The 15595-nt window shown below is 44.6% G+C and overlaps 1 protein-coding gene across 4 annotated transcripts in view; it reads right to left on the bottom strand.

Moving 5' to 3' along the window:
* Positions 1-1255: 1255 nt before the first annotated feature.
* The window catches only part of LOC131974572 (dynamin-1-like), a 21674-nt gene continuing 7334 nt past the window's right edge, over positions 1256-15595 (bottom strand). The window contains exons 6-24 of one of the 4 annotated variants that reach the window (XM_059336935.1): positions 13979-14139; positions 13666-13808; positions 13375-13510; positions 12219-12286; positions 11806-11944; positions 11626-11712; positions 11382-11452; positions 10222-10273; positions 10097-10108; positions 9656-9769; positions 9443-9552; positions 9237-9348; positions 9094-9105; positions 8038-8205; positions 7862-7948; positions 7564-7718; positions 7308-7466; positions 4781-4816; positions 1256-2679 (exon numbers count right to left, since the gene is read on the bottom strand). In XM_059336935.1, the coding sequence (XP_059192918.1) occupies positions 4795-4816; positions 7308-7466; positions 7564-7718; positions 7862-7948; positions 8038-8205; positions 9094-9105; positions 9237-9348; positions 9443-9552; positions 9656-9769; positions 10097-10108; positions 10222-10273; positions 11382-11452; positions 11626-11712; positions 11806-11944; positions 12219-12286; positions 13375-13510; positions 13666-13808; positions 13979-14139 (1808 nt within the window). In that variant the 3' untranslated portion in view covers positions 1256-2679; positions 4781-4794. Of the gene's footprint in view, positions 2680-4510; positions 4590-4780; positions 4817-7307; positions 7467-7563; positions 7719-7861; positions 7949-8037; positions 8206-9093; positions 9106-9236; positions 9349-9442; positions 9553-9655; positions 9770-10096; positions 10109-10221; positions 10274-11381; positions 11453-11625; positions 11713-11805; positions 11945-12218; positions 12287-13374; positions 13511-13665; positions 13809-13978; positions 14140-15595 lie in introns of those variants that run through there. The other 3 variants (XM_059336937.1, XM_059336934.1, XR_009394669.1) reach the window with 3 other exon arrangements.

Below are 15595 nucleotides of genomic sequence, written 5' to 3'. Positions count from 1 at the left end.
CACATTTTGCCAACTCCATGTTTTGTTATGTGTTTCTCTTCGGTTCTAAATCTACTGAGACTTTTCTTTGGTGTCCAGCCTCATTTGCACTCGCTACATTCTGACAAAATCTTATGAACTAGAAAATTTCTAAAGACATTTTGAGTGTGCTTGACTCTGGCTCGTGACTATCAGCCATACATTAACATTGTATGGCATGTATATGTATATTGACACTGCCGAGTAGTTTACAGTATATTATCATCACTGTTGCTGAGGTATGTGATAGATCAAGCTTTCAACATGTCGGTCTGCCTGTCTGTGTGTGTCTGTGTGGCAGCCACCAATCAGAGCAGAGCAATCAACTGCAGCTGCTCCTGTGACGTTTGACGCCACTGAGAGAGAGAGAGAAAAACAGCTAAAAGTTCCCCTCGAACAGAAAACATTTTTGTCCAAACCATAGCTCCTATCAGTGAACCTTTCACTTTGAGCATCCTGAGTTCTTCCTGAACGACTACATATGTGTTTTGTGAAGAGAAATAAAGAAATTGTTTTTTTTTTTTAGAGCAACCAGAAGAAACTGGTACCTCTGCTTTCCTTCAGAAATGTTCTTTCCTTTTTACCATGTCAGTCTATGGGGCTGTGGGTGCGTGTTGGTGGATCATCTGTGCGTTCTATGCCTAAACTATAACTCTGACAGCTTTAGCAGACCAATGTGAGGGAGAAGACCCAATTTTCCTACATTTCTATGTATAAATTATTTCTTTGGAGTGGCATCTGCGGCCTTGAGTGCAGTTTCTAAAAGTCATAGCATACTTGTCATGGCCGAGCCGGTCGATTTGATAACTTTTTAGTGTATGTGCAACCAAAACTCTGGGAGGAGTAGTCGACCAAAAACAACACGGAATAAAGGGAAGAATAAATAGGAAGAAGCCCGGTGGAGAGTAGATAGTGGCTCTTACAAGCACACTCAATAAATGCTCATTATGACCTATAAGTAATATTGGTACACTAATTTAGACTATTTTGTTTCCATTGTAAGGCCCAAAATAAGGTATGTGGCTCCATTCTGACATTTTTTTTGACCCCTGAACTAAAAGAAAAACATCGTCTGTTTTCATTCACACAAACTTTATTCATATCAACACGTCTCTGTTGGCCCTGATCACATGACACCAAGATACACAATAAAACTACACACATATACACACACACATGCAGACTCACACACACCCACACGCACGCACGCACGCACGCACGCATACACACACACACACACACACACACACACTCACTACAGTGTGGGCCGCTGCATATTTCAGTAGAATGATAAATATGTTGCGTCGTATAGCTAATGTACGTTATAGTCTTCATATATTCTGTAAACATTAATATTAACACACAGTGAAACTACCTACAGCTGCGTTCAACACTGTACTGTTATAACACGCTAATAAATACTTTAAACAGATGTTATAACACGTTAATAAATACCTTAAACAGAGTCATGCTGATGAACACACAAGGAAACACGGCTACAAACACTCAAACACAGAGCGGCGTGATGAACGCAGCGCAACAGAATCTACCAACACGACAATATATAAACTGACAGCTCAAACATCTGCAGCTGAATTCAAATATCTGCAGCTCTTCCATCAACACACACACACACACACACACACACATTAATATCCAACTGATCCGACTGTCTGAACACTTTATTTTCTCTGTGAGTTTCCTGTAAACACTCGAGCTTCAGTTGGTTTCAGATTATTTTCTTTTTTCAGAAAACTCACAAGAAAATAAAGAGAAAGTTCCTGTGTGAAGTCAGACACACATAAACCCAGTGAGAACAAAATGAACCAGGACTAGGACCGGGACCAGGACCCCGTCCTGGACCAGGACGTGAACCAGGACCTGGACCAGGACCTGGACCTGGGCCAGTCAGAACAACATATCAGAGTAGAAACAGATGGTTTAAATGAAAGAAGCTAACAATGCTAAATGTGTTTGCTAACAACAATAATGTCACAATAACTTCACCAGAAGATCATAAATAAATCAATAAATAGATCAATAAATACATAAGTTAAATGTAAACTTTACACTGTAAAGAAAAGTGCAACATTTCTGCTTAAATTAAAACATTTCATCAGCAAAAATAAGTTCACTGCAGCTAGCTCGCTAACAGGCAAACAAGCTAACAGGCTAACAGGCTAGCTACCTGTGCAGACAGGTGTGATCTCTGACCTGTCTCACCCTCCTGACAGACAGACGGTTGAATTCACTGAAGGATCGACCCCGAGCTGACAGGGGCGGAGCCAAATTCACTCCCTATAAAAACGAGTCTCGAGTCACAAAAACAGTCCAGATGACAAACAGGAAGAACTTTACGGACAAGTTTGTGCTGAAATAACTTCTGTACATTAAACTGAGACACCAGGAAGTCATTAGTGTTCACGATCATTCTGTGAATTCTCCCATCAGTATTGCTGATAATTTGCTTTATAATGTGCTGATAATCAATATCATTATTCTTATTCTTACTAGTAAAATGTTCACAGTAACACAGCATCAGTAGAGACCAGTAGAGACCAGTAGAACAGTGCAGTAGAGACAGACAGTGAGTGGGCGGGTTAACCCTCAATAGACGACTGAGGACTCTCTCCGTGGGCGGGGCTACCTTTAGTCGGACGACTGTGAGAGACGACAAACACCAACAAAGAGAGAAGAAGAAGAAGGGTCAGGCAGGTTTCAGGGTCAAAGGTCACAACCAGTTCTCTGATAGTACCCCTAAGAACAGGTTGGACTGAGACAAACTGGACCAGAACCAGTTAAAACCAGTTGGAACCAGTTGGGTCCAGTTCAGACCAAAGACTGAACCAATCCGCTTCACCAGTGTCTCTTTCTATCAGACAACCAGCTTGTGAGTCTTTGGGCTGAACTGGACCGTCCACCTGTGGACCTCATGTCTGAAACTCTTCTGATTGGCTCTCAGACCAGAAGGTCCCCAGACATGCGACAGCTGGACACCTGAAAGGACCTCTGTACCGTATGTCCCCATGATGTCTCCATCACTTCTGTAAACCACTGAGGACACCTGAAGACACCTGGAGACGCCTGAAGACACCTGAAGACATCTGGAAACACCTGGAGACGCCTGAAGACACTTTGAGACACCAGACAATGCATGGAGACACCTGAAGACGCCAGGAGGTACCTGGAGACACCTGAAACCTCCTCAGCTTTAAGCTGCAGTTCCTCTTGAGGCCACCAGGTGGGGCTCAGAAAACAGAAAGTTTCAGCTGTGTAGTTTGTACAAGTCAGAGCACAAAGTGAAGCTGAGATAAAGTCTTAACATCCTAGACAGATCAAACAGACTGCAGGGAACCTGGAACTGGCTGGAACATCAGGCGTTTTTGGACTTCTGAACTTTTTAAGAACTTTGTACGGTAGTTGATCTCAGATCAACACAAGATAAAATGAGACTTTAGGAAGATATCCCCTGTCAGACATCAGAGTGTCGACACATTTAGCCAACAAGGCTCCATAAAAACTGCAGGTTTTACTGTTTGACTTTTCCACAGAGCTGAATTAACCTGTGCTGGTGCTCCTGTGCTCTCTGTGTGTCAGAGTTTCATTGTGGGCGGGGCTCCAGCAGTTCCTCCACACAGTTAAATGAAGATCTTTATCACAGCAGACAGTTTTACAATCAACAGGAGGATCAACAGCTGTTTGATGATGGCCACGTTCCACTCCACTGACTGGGACACTGAATGGAATTGAGCCGTGGTGAACGTGACCATGACGAGGGAAACTGTCGACTGTGAGAAAGGTCTTTTATTTTGCTATTTAATCATTATGTTTGAAGCAAAAACCTGTGAAACGGTGTTCAAATGGAAATAATATTGCTTATCAGAATTAGAATTCTGGGACAAAAACAAAGCAAGTGATTGTGACGTTCGACTAATCTGCTGCTGGGAGGAACCCCCTCGGAATTTCGATCCGATCGCTGCTGGTTCTGTGCTGCAGTTACCATGGTGATGAAGTTCCTCTAGTCCAAAAACACCTGATTCAGAACCAGCTGGATCCAGGAGAAACCAGAAGAAATGAGATTACCAACTGAAACCAGTAGTGATCTGTGTGAGCGTGTTGGAACCAGTCTGAACCGGTCTGAACCAGTCTGAGACGGTCTGAACCAGTCTGAACCGGTCTCAGATGGTCTGAACCGGTCTGAACCAGTTTGCTTGTTTATGTACAGCACTTTGTTGCGGCTGTTTTTGTGTTGAAAGTGCTTTACAAATAAAGTTGAGTTGAGTTGAGTTGAGTTGAGTCGAGTCTGAACCGGTCTGAACCAGTCTGAACCAGTCCGAACCAGTGTGAGCCGGTCTGAACCAGGTGGAACCACAAGGAGAAACATTTACTGGTGTCTGAGTGAGGACACTCTTTGTGCTCCAAAACCACAACCTGTGTGTGTGTGTGTGTGTGTGTGTGTGTGTGTGTGTGTGTGTGCGTGTGTGTGTGTGTGTGTGTGTGTGTGAGTGAGTCAGAGGGAGGAGTCAGATCCTGGTCTGGATGATGGAGATGGAGATGGCGGACCCCTCCGACTGGAGACAAGACAAAACAGACAGACAGACAGACAGACAGACAGACAGTCAGTAACAGGTCAATGGAGCTGTCACTAACTATGATGCTGGGGGAGTGGGCGGGGTCAAATGGCGAGTACAGTGATCTGATTGGACGATGAGACACACAGAGTTGGTGAGACACGGTGACATCATACAGACAGCTGACGTACCATTGGTGAACTCCTCACTGGTCACTGATAGAGATTCTGAAAGATAACCATATATGGTCAATGAGGGGGCAGGGCTTCCTGTTCTGACACACCTGACAGCTTCCTGTTTCACCTTATAATGTACTGATAGAACCGGATCACACAAACAGTGAGACAGACATACAGACAGGCAGACAGGCAGACGGACAGACAGACAGAGAGACAGACGGACAGACAGACAGGCAGACAGACAGGCAGACAGAGAGACAGAGAAACAGACATGGATCCAGGTAGATGTCGGTGAGACAGTTTGCATATTGATGTCTGTTTTGTCTCTTGATATCCAGGATACTTCCAGTCTTTATGCAAGGCTAGGCTAACAGTTTCCCTTTACTTTCAGTGTTTATGCTAAGCTAGGCCAACAGTTTCCCTTTACTTCCAGTGTTTATGCTAAATTAGGCTAACAGTTTTGTTTTACTTCCAGTGTTTATGCTAAGCTAGACTAACAGTTTCCCTTTACTTCCAGTGTTTATCACTATACATCTCTTATTAAAAAGGCCAAATCAGATTTTCATTTATCCAAGACACCACGTATTCTTAATGATCTTAAAAAGTTTTGGACGACTATAAAATCTTCATTTGGCACAGTTACCTCAAATGACTTACCACCTCGTATCTTGAAAGATTCACATATTTTAACGGATAAATCAGCAATCCTGAATTGTTTTATGAACATTTTGTTTCTTCCGGTTCATTATTTGATTCCTCAGAGATCGTGTCCAAACCCAATTCAGCCATACAAGCAGCATGCCCATTCTTCCCTACCATCCAATAGTCCTGTTGATCATTTGCTGTGTGTTTGTGATGCTGGTGCCAAGAGTGAGAACTGAATTAGGTAAGGTATTTATGTTAACTGTGTTTAATTGTTGTAACTTGTCACTTTTCATGCTGCTTTCTTGGCCAGGTCTCTCTTGGAAAAGAGATTTTTTTTAATCTCAACGAGACTTTTTACCTGGTTAAAATAAAGGATATATATATAAACTAGGGTAAACACATTCTGGAATCAGAGACAAATTTCCAAAAATGACAGGACGAGATATAGATGGAGGAGTGAGGGAGGAGTAAGGAGTGATGGAGGAGTGACGGAGGAGTGACGGAGGAGTGAGGAAGAAGAGAAGAAGAATGAGCAGAGGGAGGAAGAGAAGAAGAAAGAAAGATCGTCTTTCTTTTCCATGTCTGTGTCGTTTGTGGATCGCTGCTTTCGTTCTACAGCACCATCAAAGAAGAAACTACAACCACAAAATACGTTGATTTTTAAATGCAGTCTGGTGAGTTCACTCTGTGACCTTCTAAGTTCTCCAAAAGCAGTAAACATGCTGTGCCGTGACATCATCAATACAACAGAACAACGCAAATATATGATCTATAATGTCAGAGCTCTGCAGCACCAGACTCCATTGAGAAAACCATTGTTTTAACAGCAGTGTTCTCGTGATCTTGCAGACAGACCTGACAAAGCATCAATTCAGACTGTTTCCACATCAGCATCATGTTGGAGTTATTTCAGTACCTTTGGATCCATTTATTCACATTAAATCACAGATAGTTAACGTGAATAAACACAAATAGTCGTGTTCTACAAATAGTAGAACGCAGCATCAGACACATACAGTTATGGAAAAAAATTATTAGACCATTGTTTTCCCCTTGCTTTCTTGTTCATTTTAATGCCTGGTACAACTAAAAGTACATTTACCATGGTTTTATTGATAATGATTTTGGTTATTATGAATAAAACCATGTAAAATGTCTAGATATCAGCTCCTAAATTAAACTCTTATCAGCAATTTTTGTTGTTATCATTATAGTTGTCCAAACAAATGTACCTTTAAATGTACCAGCCATTAAAATGAACAAGAAACTGTAAAAAACAATGGTCTAATATTTTTTTCCATGACTGTATAATATCTGCTGCATCTCATTATATATTAAACTATATTTATAATATATGATATATATTACCGGATATTTTATATTATATTCATGTACAGTACAGTATGTTATCCTTTATTACCACATTTCACCTTAAATTATATTTTATTTCCATAATGTTTGACTCTTTAATAATATAAATAAATATATATATGTATATATATATATATATATATATATATACATATATATAGGATAATCTCAATCCATTAGAATCTGATGAAAAGTCAATTTCAATGTCAACATTTCCATATTAAACATACTTTTAAAAATTGTTCTTTTGTAATATTCACAATTTTTTTTGAGACAGTGAATTTTAGGTCTTCATTAAATGTAAGCCATAATCATTAGAATTAGAAAAGATTGAATAAATGAAGACTGTGTGTAATGGATTTATATAATGTCTTATTTCACCTTTGTGAATTGAAATACTTGCATAAATGAACTTTTCTATCATATTCTCATTTATTGAGATGCACCTGTATGTATTTATATAATTTTCACACCAAGGTTTTTTCCTGATGGTCTTTGAACTCATCACTCAGTCTGTTAATACCTGGGGACTCCAGGTGGGGGTGCTCTGTTGGGTCTGGAGGGGACGTTGGGCGGTCCGGGGTCAGGAGACACGGCGGGACGAGTCGGTGCTGCGCGGCCGCCAGGTCGAGGTGGTCCGGGCGGGGCGCGGCGCTGTGGGGTCGGGCTGGACATGGGGGACCTGCGGAGACCAGGACACACTCAGGGATCACACAAACAACAACACACACACACACACACACTGTGTGCCTGTCCCCCAGCACCTGTCCACAGGTTACCTGCGTCCTGATGGCATCCCCGTCACCTGCAGCCACGAGTCGTCCACCGGCGGCGGCATCGGCGTGGTGATGGTCGACGTGCTGATGTCACCGATGATGCTGAGGCCCTGACGAAGAGCGTGGTACATACGCAACATGTCGTCCCTGTGCTGAGCCTGAGAGCGACAGACAGGGGGACAGACAGACAGGAGGAGAGACATGCAGACAGGAGGGCAGACAGACAAACGGACAGACAGACATACATTATCATGATGTCTCAGTCTCATGTCTCGTGTCCTGTGGTGTCTCAGTGTCCCACCTGATCCTGGGACTCTTCCATCAGGGTGTTCTGGTCCCCACAGGAGTAGAGCTGAGCCAGCAGGTCAGCATGGATGAACTCCTTAGTCTGACAGGAGAGGAACATGATATCACTTCCTGTGTGTGTGTGTGTGTGTGTGTGTGTGTGTGTGTGTGTGCGTGTGCGTGTGCGCATACGTTGTTGACCATCAGGTGCATGATGGTCTTGGGGATCAGGTCTCTGACAGTGCGGTGGATGATGGCGAGGTACGAGTCCACCAGGTTCCTGACGATCTCCACCTGCCGCTCCAGCTGAGGGTCCAGACTGTGGATCTGCCCGTCCCCACTGGACTCCTCCACCTCCACCTGCGCACACACACACAAACACACACACATACACACACATAGGCTTTGGTAGCCAAGCAACCAGGGCCAGGTGGTGGCCACCAATCAGAGCAGAGCAATCAACTGCAGCTGCTCTTGTGACATTTGATGCCACTGAGAGAGAGAAAAACAGCGGAGTGCCCCTCAAACAGAAAACATTTTTGTCCAAACCGTAACTCCTATGATTAAACCGACTTCCCTTTGAGCATCCTGAGTTCTTCCTGAACGTCTACATATGTGTTTTGTGAAGAAAATGAAGAAATTGTTTTTTTAGAGTGATCAGAAGAAACCGGTACCTCTGCTTTCCTCCAGAAATGTTCCCTCCTTTTTACCATGGCAGTCTATGAGGCTGTTGGTGCGTGTTGGTGGATCATCTGTGCGTCCTACGCCCAAACTATAACTCTGACAGCTTTAGCAGACCATTGTGAGGGAGAAGACACATTTTCCTAAGTTTCTATGTATAAATTATTTCTGTGGAGTGGCATCTGCGGCCTCAAGCGCAGTTTCCATGTATTTTTTGACCAATTTTTCTCTCCCTCTGCACTCTAGCTATGATGTCATCCACTCTAGCCTCTCCATAGGGTAACATTGGAGGATTTTTTGGAGTGATTTTGCTGAATAATTTGAAAACCGTTAACCATTAACCGCCAAAAACCCTTAGAAAAGTCATAGCACACTTGATTTGATACCTTTTTAGTGTTTTAGTGTTAAAACATGGAAGAAACAGAACAATAATAGAAAGAAGCCCAGTGGAGAGTATATAGTGTGCTACTCAATAATAACAGCTAACTGTATATAAACAGTGTGTGTACATATATATATATATATATATATATATATATATATATATATATATAAAATGGAGCTCACCTTCTCTTTGTCCTGCAGCAGATAAACAGTAAATAAAGAGAGTAATAACAGTTTATCAACAGGTGGAATCACTGTAATGATGACGTGATAATGATGTAACAACACAGTAAAGGGTAATAATAATAATAATAACAGTGCAGTACCACGCTGCGTTCAGGGTACACTCCGGCTCGTAGGAAAGAAGCCTTCCAGCTGTCCACCTCCTCCTGAGACTCACTGGCCAGCTCCAACTGACGTGAGTCTTTGTACACATTCCTGAAACATCACAGAGACACAGAGAGACTCTGATCATTAAACCTGTGTGTGTATGTGTGTGTGTGTGTGTGTTTGTGTGTGTGTCTGTGTGTACCTGTGCTCTGTGTTGAACAGAGCGAACACATGTTTGCTGGACATGAAGCTCTTCTCGATGTCTTTCAGCTTCAGATTGTCCACAGGCAGCATGTACTTCTTCTCCTTCTCCTGCAGGATGACGACAACAACACCAACGATAAAATCAACTTCAACAACAACAACAACAAACATCAAGTCAGTAAAGAACTGAAGAAGTGTGTGTGTGTGTCACCTCGTCGTCTTTGTACCAGGACAGCGTTTCGGCCGTTAGGACGAACCAGTACTCTTTAGCTCCGCCCTTCATGATGCTGATGTTGTTGATGGTCAGCCAGCCTTTACGGATCACCTGCACGCACACACGCACACACACACACACACACACACACACACACAAACACGCACGCACAAGAACACACACAAGAACACGTACACACACACTTTCATTATTATTCATTATTCATCTGTCGCCTATAAACTGCAGAAAAACTTTAAAGTTCACATTGCTGCGCTGTGATTGGATATCAGTGACTCACACACACACACACACACACACACACACACACACACACACACAGATACACACAGACACAGACAGACAGACAGACACAGACACAGACACAGACAGACAGACAGACACATACACACAGACACACACACACTGTAAACCACTCACCATGATCTCATCCTGGTTGCCGTGGCAACAGAGATAAAGAGAGAGAGAGAGAGAGAGAGAGATGTGAGACGGAGTGATGAGGAGAATAAAGAACGTCTTCCTTCCTGTCAGCTGACTGAACTCACCTGGTTACCTGCTGCTTTCTTCTTACTCATCTGACTGCTCTTCTGCTGAGCACTGACAGACAGACAGACGGACAGACGGACAGACAGACAGACAGACAGACAGACAGAGAGATAAAGGTCAGTGAGTGAGACAGGTAAACAGATTTCCATCAGTGAATCAGAACAAATGACTTGTTTCTTTGCCAGTTTGATCAGTTCAGTCTGACAACATTCAGGCTGAATCCTGAAAAGAAGGACTGGGATGTAGTTCTTTAATAATGCTAGGTAAGGACCAGGGTAAGGACTGGGCTGTGGTTCTTTAATGAGGCTAGGTAAGGGCCGGGGTAAGGACTGGGCTGTGGTTCTTTAATGAGGCTAGGTAAGGGCCGGGGTAAGGACTGGGCTGTGGTTCTTTAATGAGGCTAGGTAAGGGCCGGGGTAAGGACTGGGCTGTGGTTCTTTAATGAGGCTAGGTAAGGGCCGGGGTAAGGACTGGGCTGTGGTTCTTTAATGAGGCTAGGTAAGGGCCGGGGTAAGGACTGGGCTGTGGTTCTTTAATGAGGCTAGGTAAGGGCCGGGGTAAGGACTGGGCTGTGGTTCTCTCATACAGAGTCGACCACTCCTCCCCGTCTGCCTTGTTTTTGCGTGTTCTTGTGAAGGGGGGCTGTCTCAGTTCTCATGTGGGTTCAGGGCTCAGCAGAGCCCTTGTAATGAACCTTCTGAAGGACCACACCTGAATCGGGCTTTGACGAGTTTCCCAGCAGCCCCAGTGTCACCTGTCACCGAAGTGAACTGGACGTAACGTCCCATAATCTGATTCTCAGCAGACGTGTGCGTCTGTAAACAGTCGCTGCTCCACTGTCTTCTGTTAGTAGCAGACAGACGTAAAAATAGAAAAATGGCCCGGGCAACAGATATCACTTGTGTGGACGGACTTTGGATTGTGTTGACACAACTCTGTTGACATAACAGTTGGCGAGCGGAGATCGTCTCACCTCTTACCCGACCACCATCAGCTCTGTACTGAGGGGAAGATTCAGACAGACAGGTAGGGACAGGGGTGGTGATGGGATTCAGCTTAAATCCTTTCACGCTGAAGAGCTTTCATAGGAGTGAACAGAGCCCTGGATCACTAACTCGTTCAGTCTGCAGTAAAAGTGTTCCTGTGTTCAGTTTCTCACTTTGCAAAGCCGATGAAATCCTCATGGTTTGTGTTCATGTAGGCCAACTCAATGTCAATCAGCAGCAACACCTGAGGAGACAGACAGGCAGACAGACAGGTGATCAGTCTTCATCTATGTTACAGGTTCATTAACTAAAAACAGTTTGTGTCCCTCTGTGGGTCAATTATTTCTCCTCCTGTCGTCTGTCAGACAGACAGACAGACAGACAGACAGACAGACAGACAGACAGACAGACAGGTACCTGTTCTTTGGCGCGGCTCTCTCTGTCTCTGATGTGCTGGGTGACGATTCTCTCCATCTCCTCTCGGAGCATTGGGTACTGAGCCAGCTGCAGCAGGTCAGAGGTCAGAGGTCAGACTCAACAATAACAATAAAAGCAGCAGTATTTCCTTCTTCTTCTTATTATTATTATGGTGAGTACCTTCTGTGTGCACTGTCTGACCGTGTTGACGAGCTCCTGAATCACCATGTCGACACATTTCTGACACGGCTCTTTGATCTGAGCAATCAGACGCTTCACGATCGTCTCAAACGCCATGTCAGGAGTAAACAGACCGGTCCTACACACACACACACACACACACACACACACACACACACACACACACACACACAGGGGTCACACTCAGGTACATCTGTCTGTCAGACCAGACTGAGATCTGATCTGTACCCTCTGCTCACGTCCAGACTGATAAACACCAAGCTTTGTAGAAATGATCGTACGGACACTTAATGCTTACTTTCTGTCGTATGCTCCTTTGATAAATGAAGGTCACTGTCACCCTCAGGTACACACACACACACACACACACACACACACACATACACACTCACCTGATCCCGTGGATGTTCTTGATGGCGTAGCTGATCTCTTTACGGAGAGTCTTCTCTTCACTCTCTAACTGATGTGTAAGGAAAACAATGTATATTGATCAGTGACAGTAATATTTATGTTATCACCACATGTAAGGACTGGGCTGTGGTTCTTTAATGAGGCTAGATAAAGACCAGGGTAGGGACTGGACAGTGGTCCTGTAATGAGGCTAGGTAAAGACCGGGGTAAGAACTGGGCTGTGGTTCTCTCATACAGAGTTGAACACTCCTCCCTGTCTGCCTTGTTTTTGCGTGTTCATGTGAAGGGGGGCTGTCTCAGTTCTCATGTGGGTTCAGGGCTCAGCTGGGCCGGGGTGAGGACTGGGCAGTGGTTCTTGTGAAGGAAATTTGGTACTTCCTGTCATTATGGTACAAGAAGTAGGCGGCGACCTACTTGATATTCCAGACACAAGGCCTTGTGGGAACTCACTAGGTCCTTAACTCTGATAACACCATGATTGAGGGGAACGTGTAGATCAGGGGGGTCTGTCCTGATGTGATGTGTAGGGGAGGAAGATAGGGCTGCATTGAGTCTTGCTGAAAAGCCAATGCTGAAAAGTGCAACAGTCATAAGTCGAGCTGTGTACGGGACTTTGTTGTATTGTAAAATAGCCATTCGGAATTGTGCGGTGTATGGAATACGAATGTGCTAATAAAACTTGCTGAACAGAGTATTGAGTGCTTTGTGTTTGGCCAGCTCACCCATTAACTTAGTGCAGTTGTCAAAATTGCCACGACATTCTCTAATGAGGCTAGGTAAGGGCCAGGGTAAGGACTGGGCTGTGGTTCTTTAATGCTCTGCTATATAAGAACTGAGTGAAGATCCTTTTTTGGGAAAGAACTGGTGCATATATGTTGCTGTATTAGTGGTCCAGTGCCCCCAATCAGCCCCAGGCCTGGTCCACTAAACACACACACACCCCCGCAGATGAACACTCTGCTGTCATTGAACAGTTTTTTATTCTTCGCTGGTTGAGCTTCCTGGAGCGGAGACATCATGACACTGGACATTAAAGATTGTCAGTGCTTAGAATCTCTGCTGCACTAGTCTGAGGTCCTCCTGAGTGTGTGTGTGTGTGTGTGTGTGTGTGTGTGTGTGTGTGTGTGTGCGTGTTACCTTGACCAGTTCGAAGGGGAATCGTTCGTGGAAGATCCTGTTGATCTTTGCTCCTCCTGACAGCTCATACGTGTCCACCTGATCCCCTGATCCTTCGATCCGCTTCTCAAAGTCCACCGCGAACTGCTGCACCATCCTGACACACACACACACACACACACACACACAGACAACATATCGCACACATCAACAACAACAAACAGCACGTCAGTAAAGAACTCAGACTGCACGCTGTAACTTTCTGTCTGTAGAAATGTAATAATAATGTGTGTGTGTGTGTGTGTGACTGACTGCAGCAGGGCTTTGGTCTTGCGGCTCGGGTCGTCCGGTCTGAAGTTCTTGTACTCTTCGACCTCCTTCTCGATGGACAGCAGCTGTCCCTGCAGTTTGCTGCGTAACGCCGGCAGCGTGTCCCGGATGTGGTTCGTCAGTTGCTAGGGGTAATGGAGAAATGTGCTGTTACTATGGTAACTGTGTCACACCAACCAGTTTATGTCAAGACTGAAGACTGACCCAACATCTCCAACAAGCTGTTGGTTTATTGGTTTGGTTCCAGATGTTCCAGTGTGTGTGTGTGTGTGTGTGTGTGTGTGTGTGTGTGCACCTGGTTCAGGGCCTTCTGCAGGTAGGCGGTGCCCATGCGGTCGGCCAGGTGTCGGTAGGATGGGTGCGACAGGAAGAACTTCCTCTCGGCCTGCAGCGCTGCGTTGATGTCTTTCCTCCCGTCGATGTCCTTCTGACTGCGGTTCACCACGCCGATGTAACCTGAGACAGGAAGCCGTCACTGCCCTGCACTGTTGCTATGGTTACCTGAAGGTGAGCCCACCTGGAGCAGTGGTTCAGAGCAGGATCTCTCTGACCCTGTGGAGCTCCTCAGGGTTCAGTCCTGGGCCTCTGATTGTTTGTATGCTGATGATCTGCAGCTTTACTCTCTAGAGTTCTGAGTGCTGTAGTCATCACTCCTGCCACCTGCTCTACACTCACCATCTGCATCACTGAAATTAAATCCTGGCTCCAAACCAACTTTGTCAAACTTAACAGTGACAAATCAGAAATCATCATCATCTGTCCCAAATCTCTCCCCAAATCCTCAGTTCGGCTTTCCTAATAAACATGACAGTCTGTATGAGGTTTTCACCAACTGTACACTAAGGGAGCTACAACTCACACACAGAACATGCAGAAGTGTTTATCAATGTCTATAACCCACCTGTGTATCTCATGATAATCAAAGTATTTGGAGAAGGTTTGCTCATAACTATTAGAAAGTGTCTGACTTTATTGATGTGTTGTAAATTCTCATTGGAAAAATGTATATATAGAAATCAAAATATGAAACACATATTTGTCCATAAGGCAATATCTTGCAGGAAAGTGCTCACACCCAAAAGGAAAAACTAATTGGCCAAACCTGCCTGCTGTATCCTGTTTGATGATCTGAATTTGGAAATCTCCCTAGAGTTCCCATGTATATATAGAAACACACATCTTCCAAATGATTTTCCATAGATGTTGTTAATGGTTATCTCCATTAAAAGGGGGGATTTTGCTGTGAATTAATTTGAAGATGTATTAAAATATCAGACATAGCAGTTAAAAATGCATCACATATGATGCGCTATGATAAGGACTGACCATGGAGGACAGCAGAGTCAGAGAGAGATGGCAGCGTCATCATCCTCTCCCCAAAAAATGGAGTCTCCACCAGCCCCAACAGCCCAACGAGGGGAGTCTCACCGAGTCCCGGCAGGAGACACCCAACCCTCACCCCCCAGACCCCACCCAGCCCCCAACTCTCTCCATGCAGCCAGGACTCCCCACTTCTGGATTTCATAGACAGGATGAAGAGCCTTGTCAAGATTGGAATCCAGCTAACACCTCGCCAAAATCCCTTATTTACCCCCTTTAACCTCCCACATCCAGCCCCTCCCACTCCACCACCTCGGAAACAACGATCAACCAAAAGTCACGGCCCTCCCCCACCCCCTCTGAATCGACATACCTGTGAATCCCTGAATGACCCTATCTGTGAGTCGGACTGATATGTGCTGGGTCCAGGCTCTGATATCAATATCAAGATTGCTCTGTTCCAGCAAAAGTCAGGGCCCCATGGAGTTCAGTTAGCTTTCTCAATCCCTGTGATAATAGTTAACAGAAAAGGGATCAAACTGGTGAGAAATAAAATTAGTTCAATTAACTCTGCCAATCTACTGAGTATAGC

This window comes from Centropristis striata, chromosome 7 (assembly GCF_030273125.1).
Source record: "Centropristis striata isolate RG_2023a ecotype Rhode Island chromosome 7, C.striata_1.0, whole genome shotgun sequence".
Classification (NCBI taxonomy): Eukaryota; Metazoa; Chordata; class Actinopteri; order Perciformes; family Serranidae; genus Centropristis; species Centropristis striata.
Note: the sequence above shows the minus strand (reverse complement) of the source record. Positions and strands in the feature narration are given on the sequence as shown.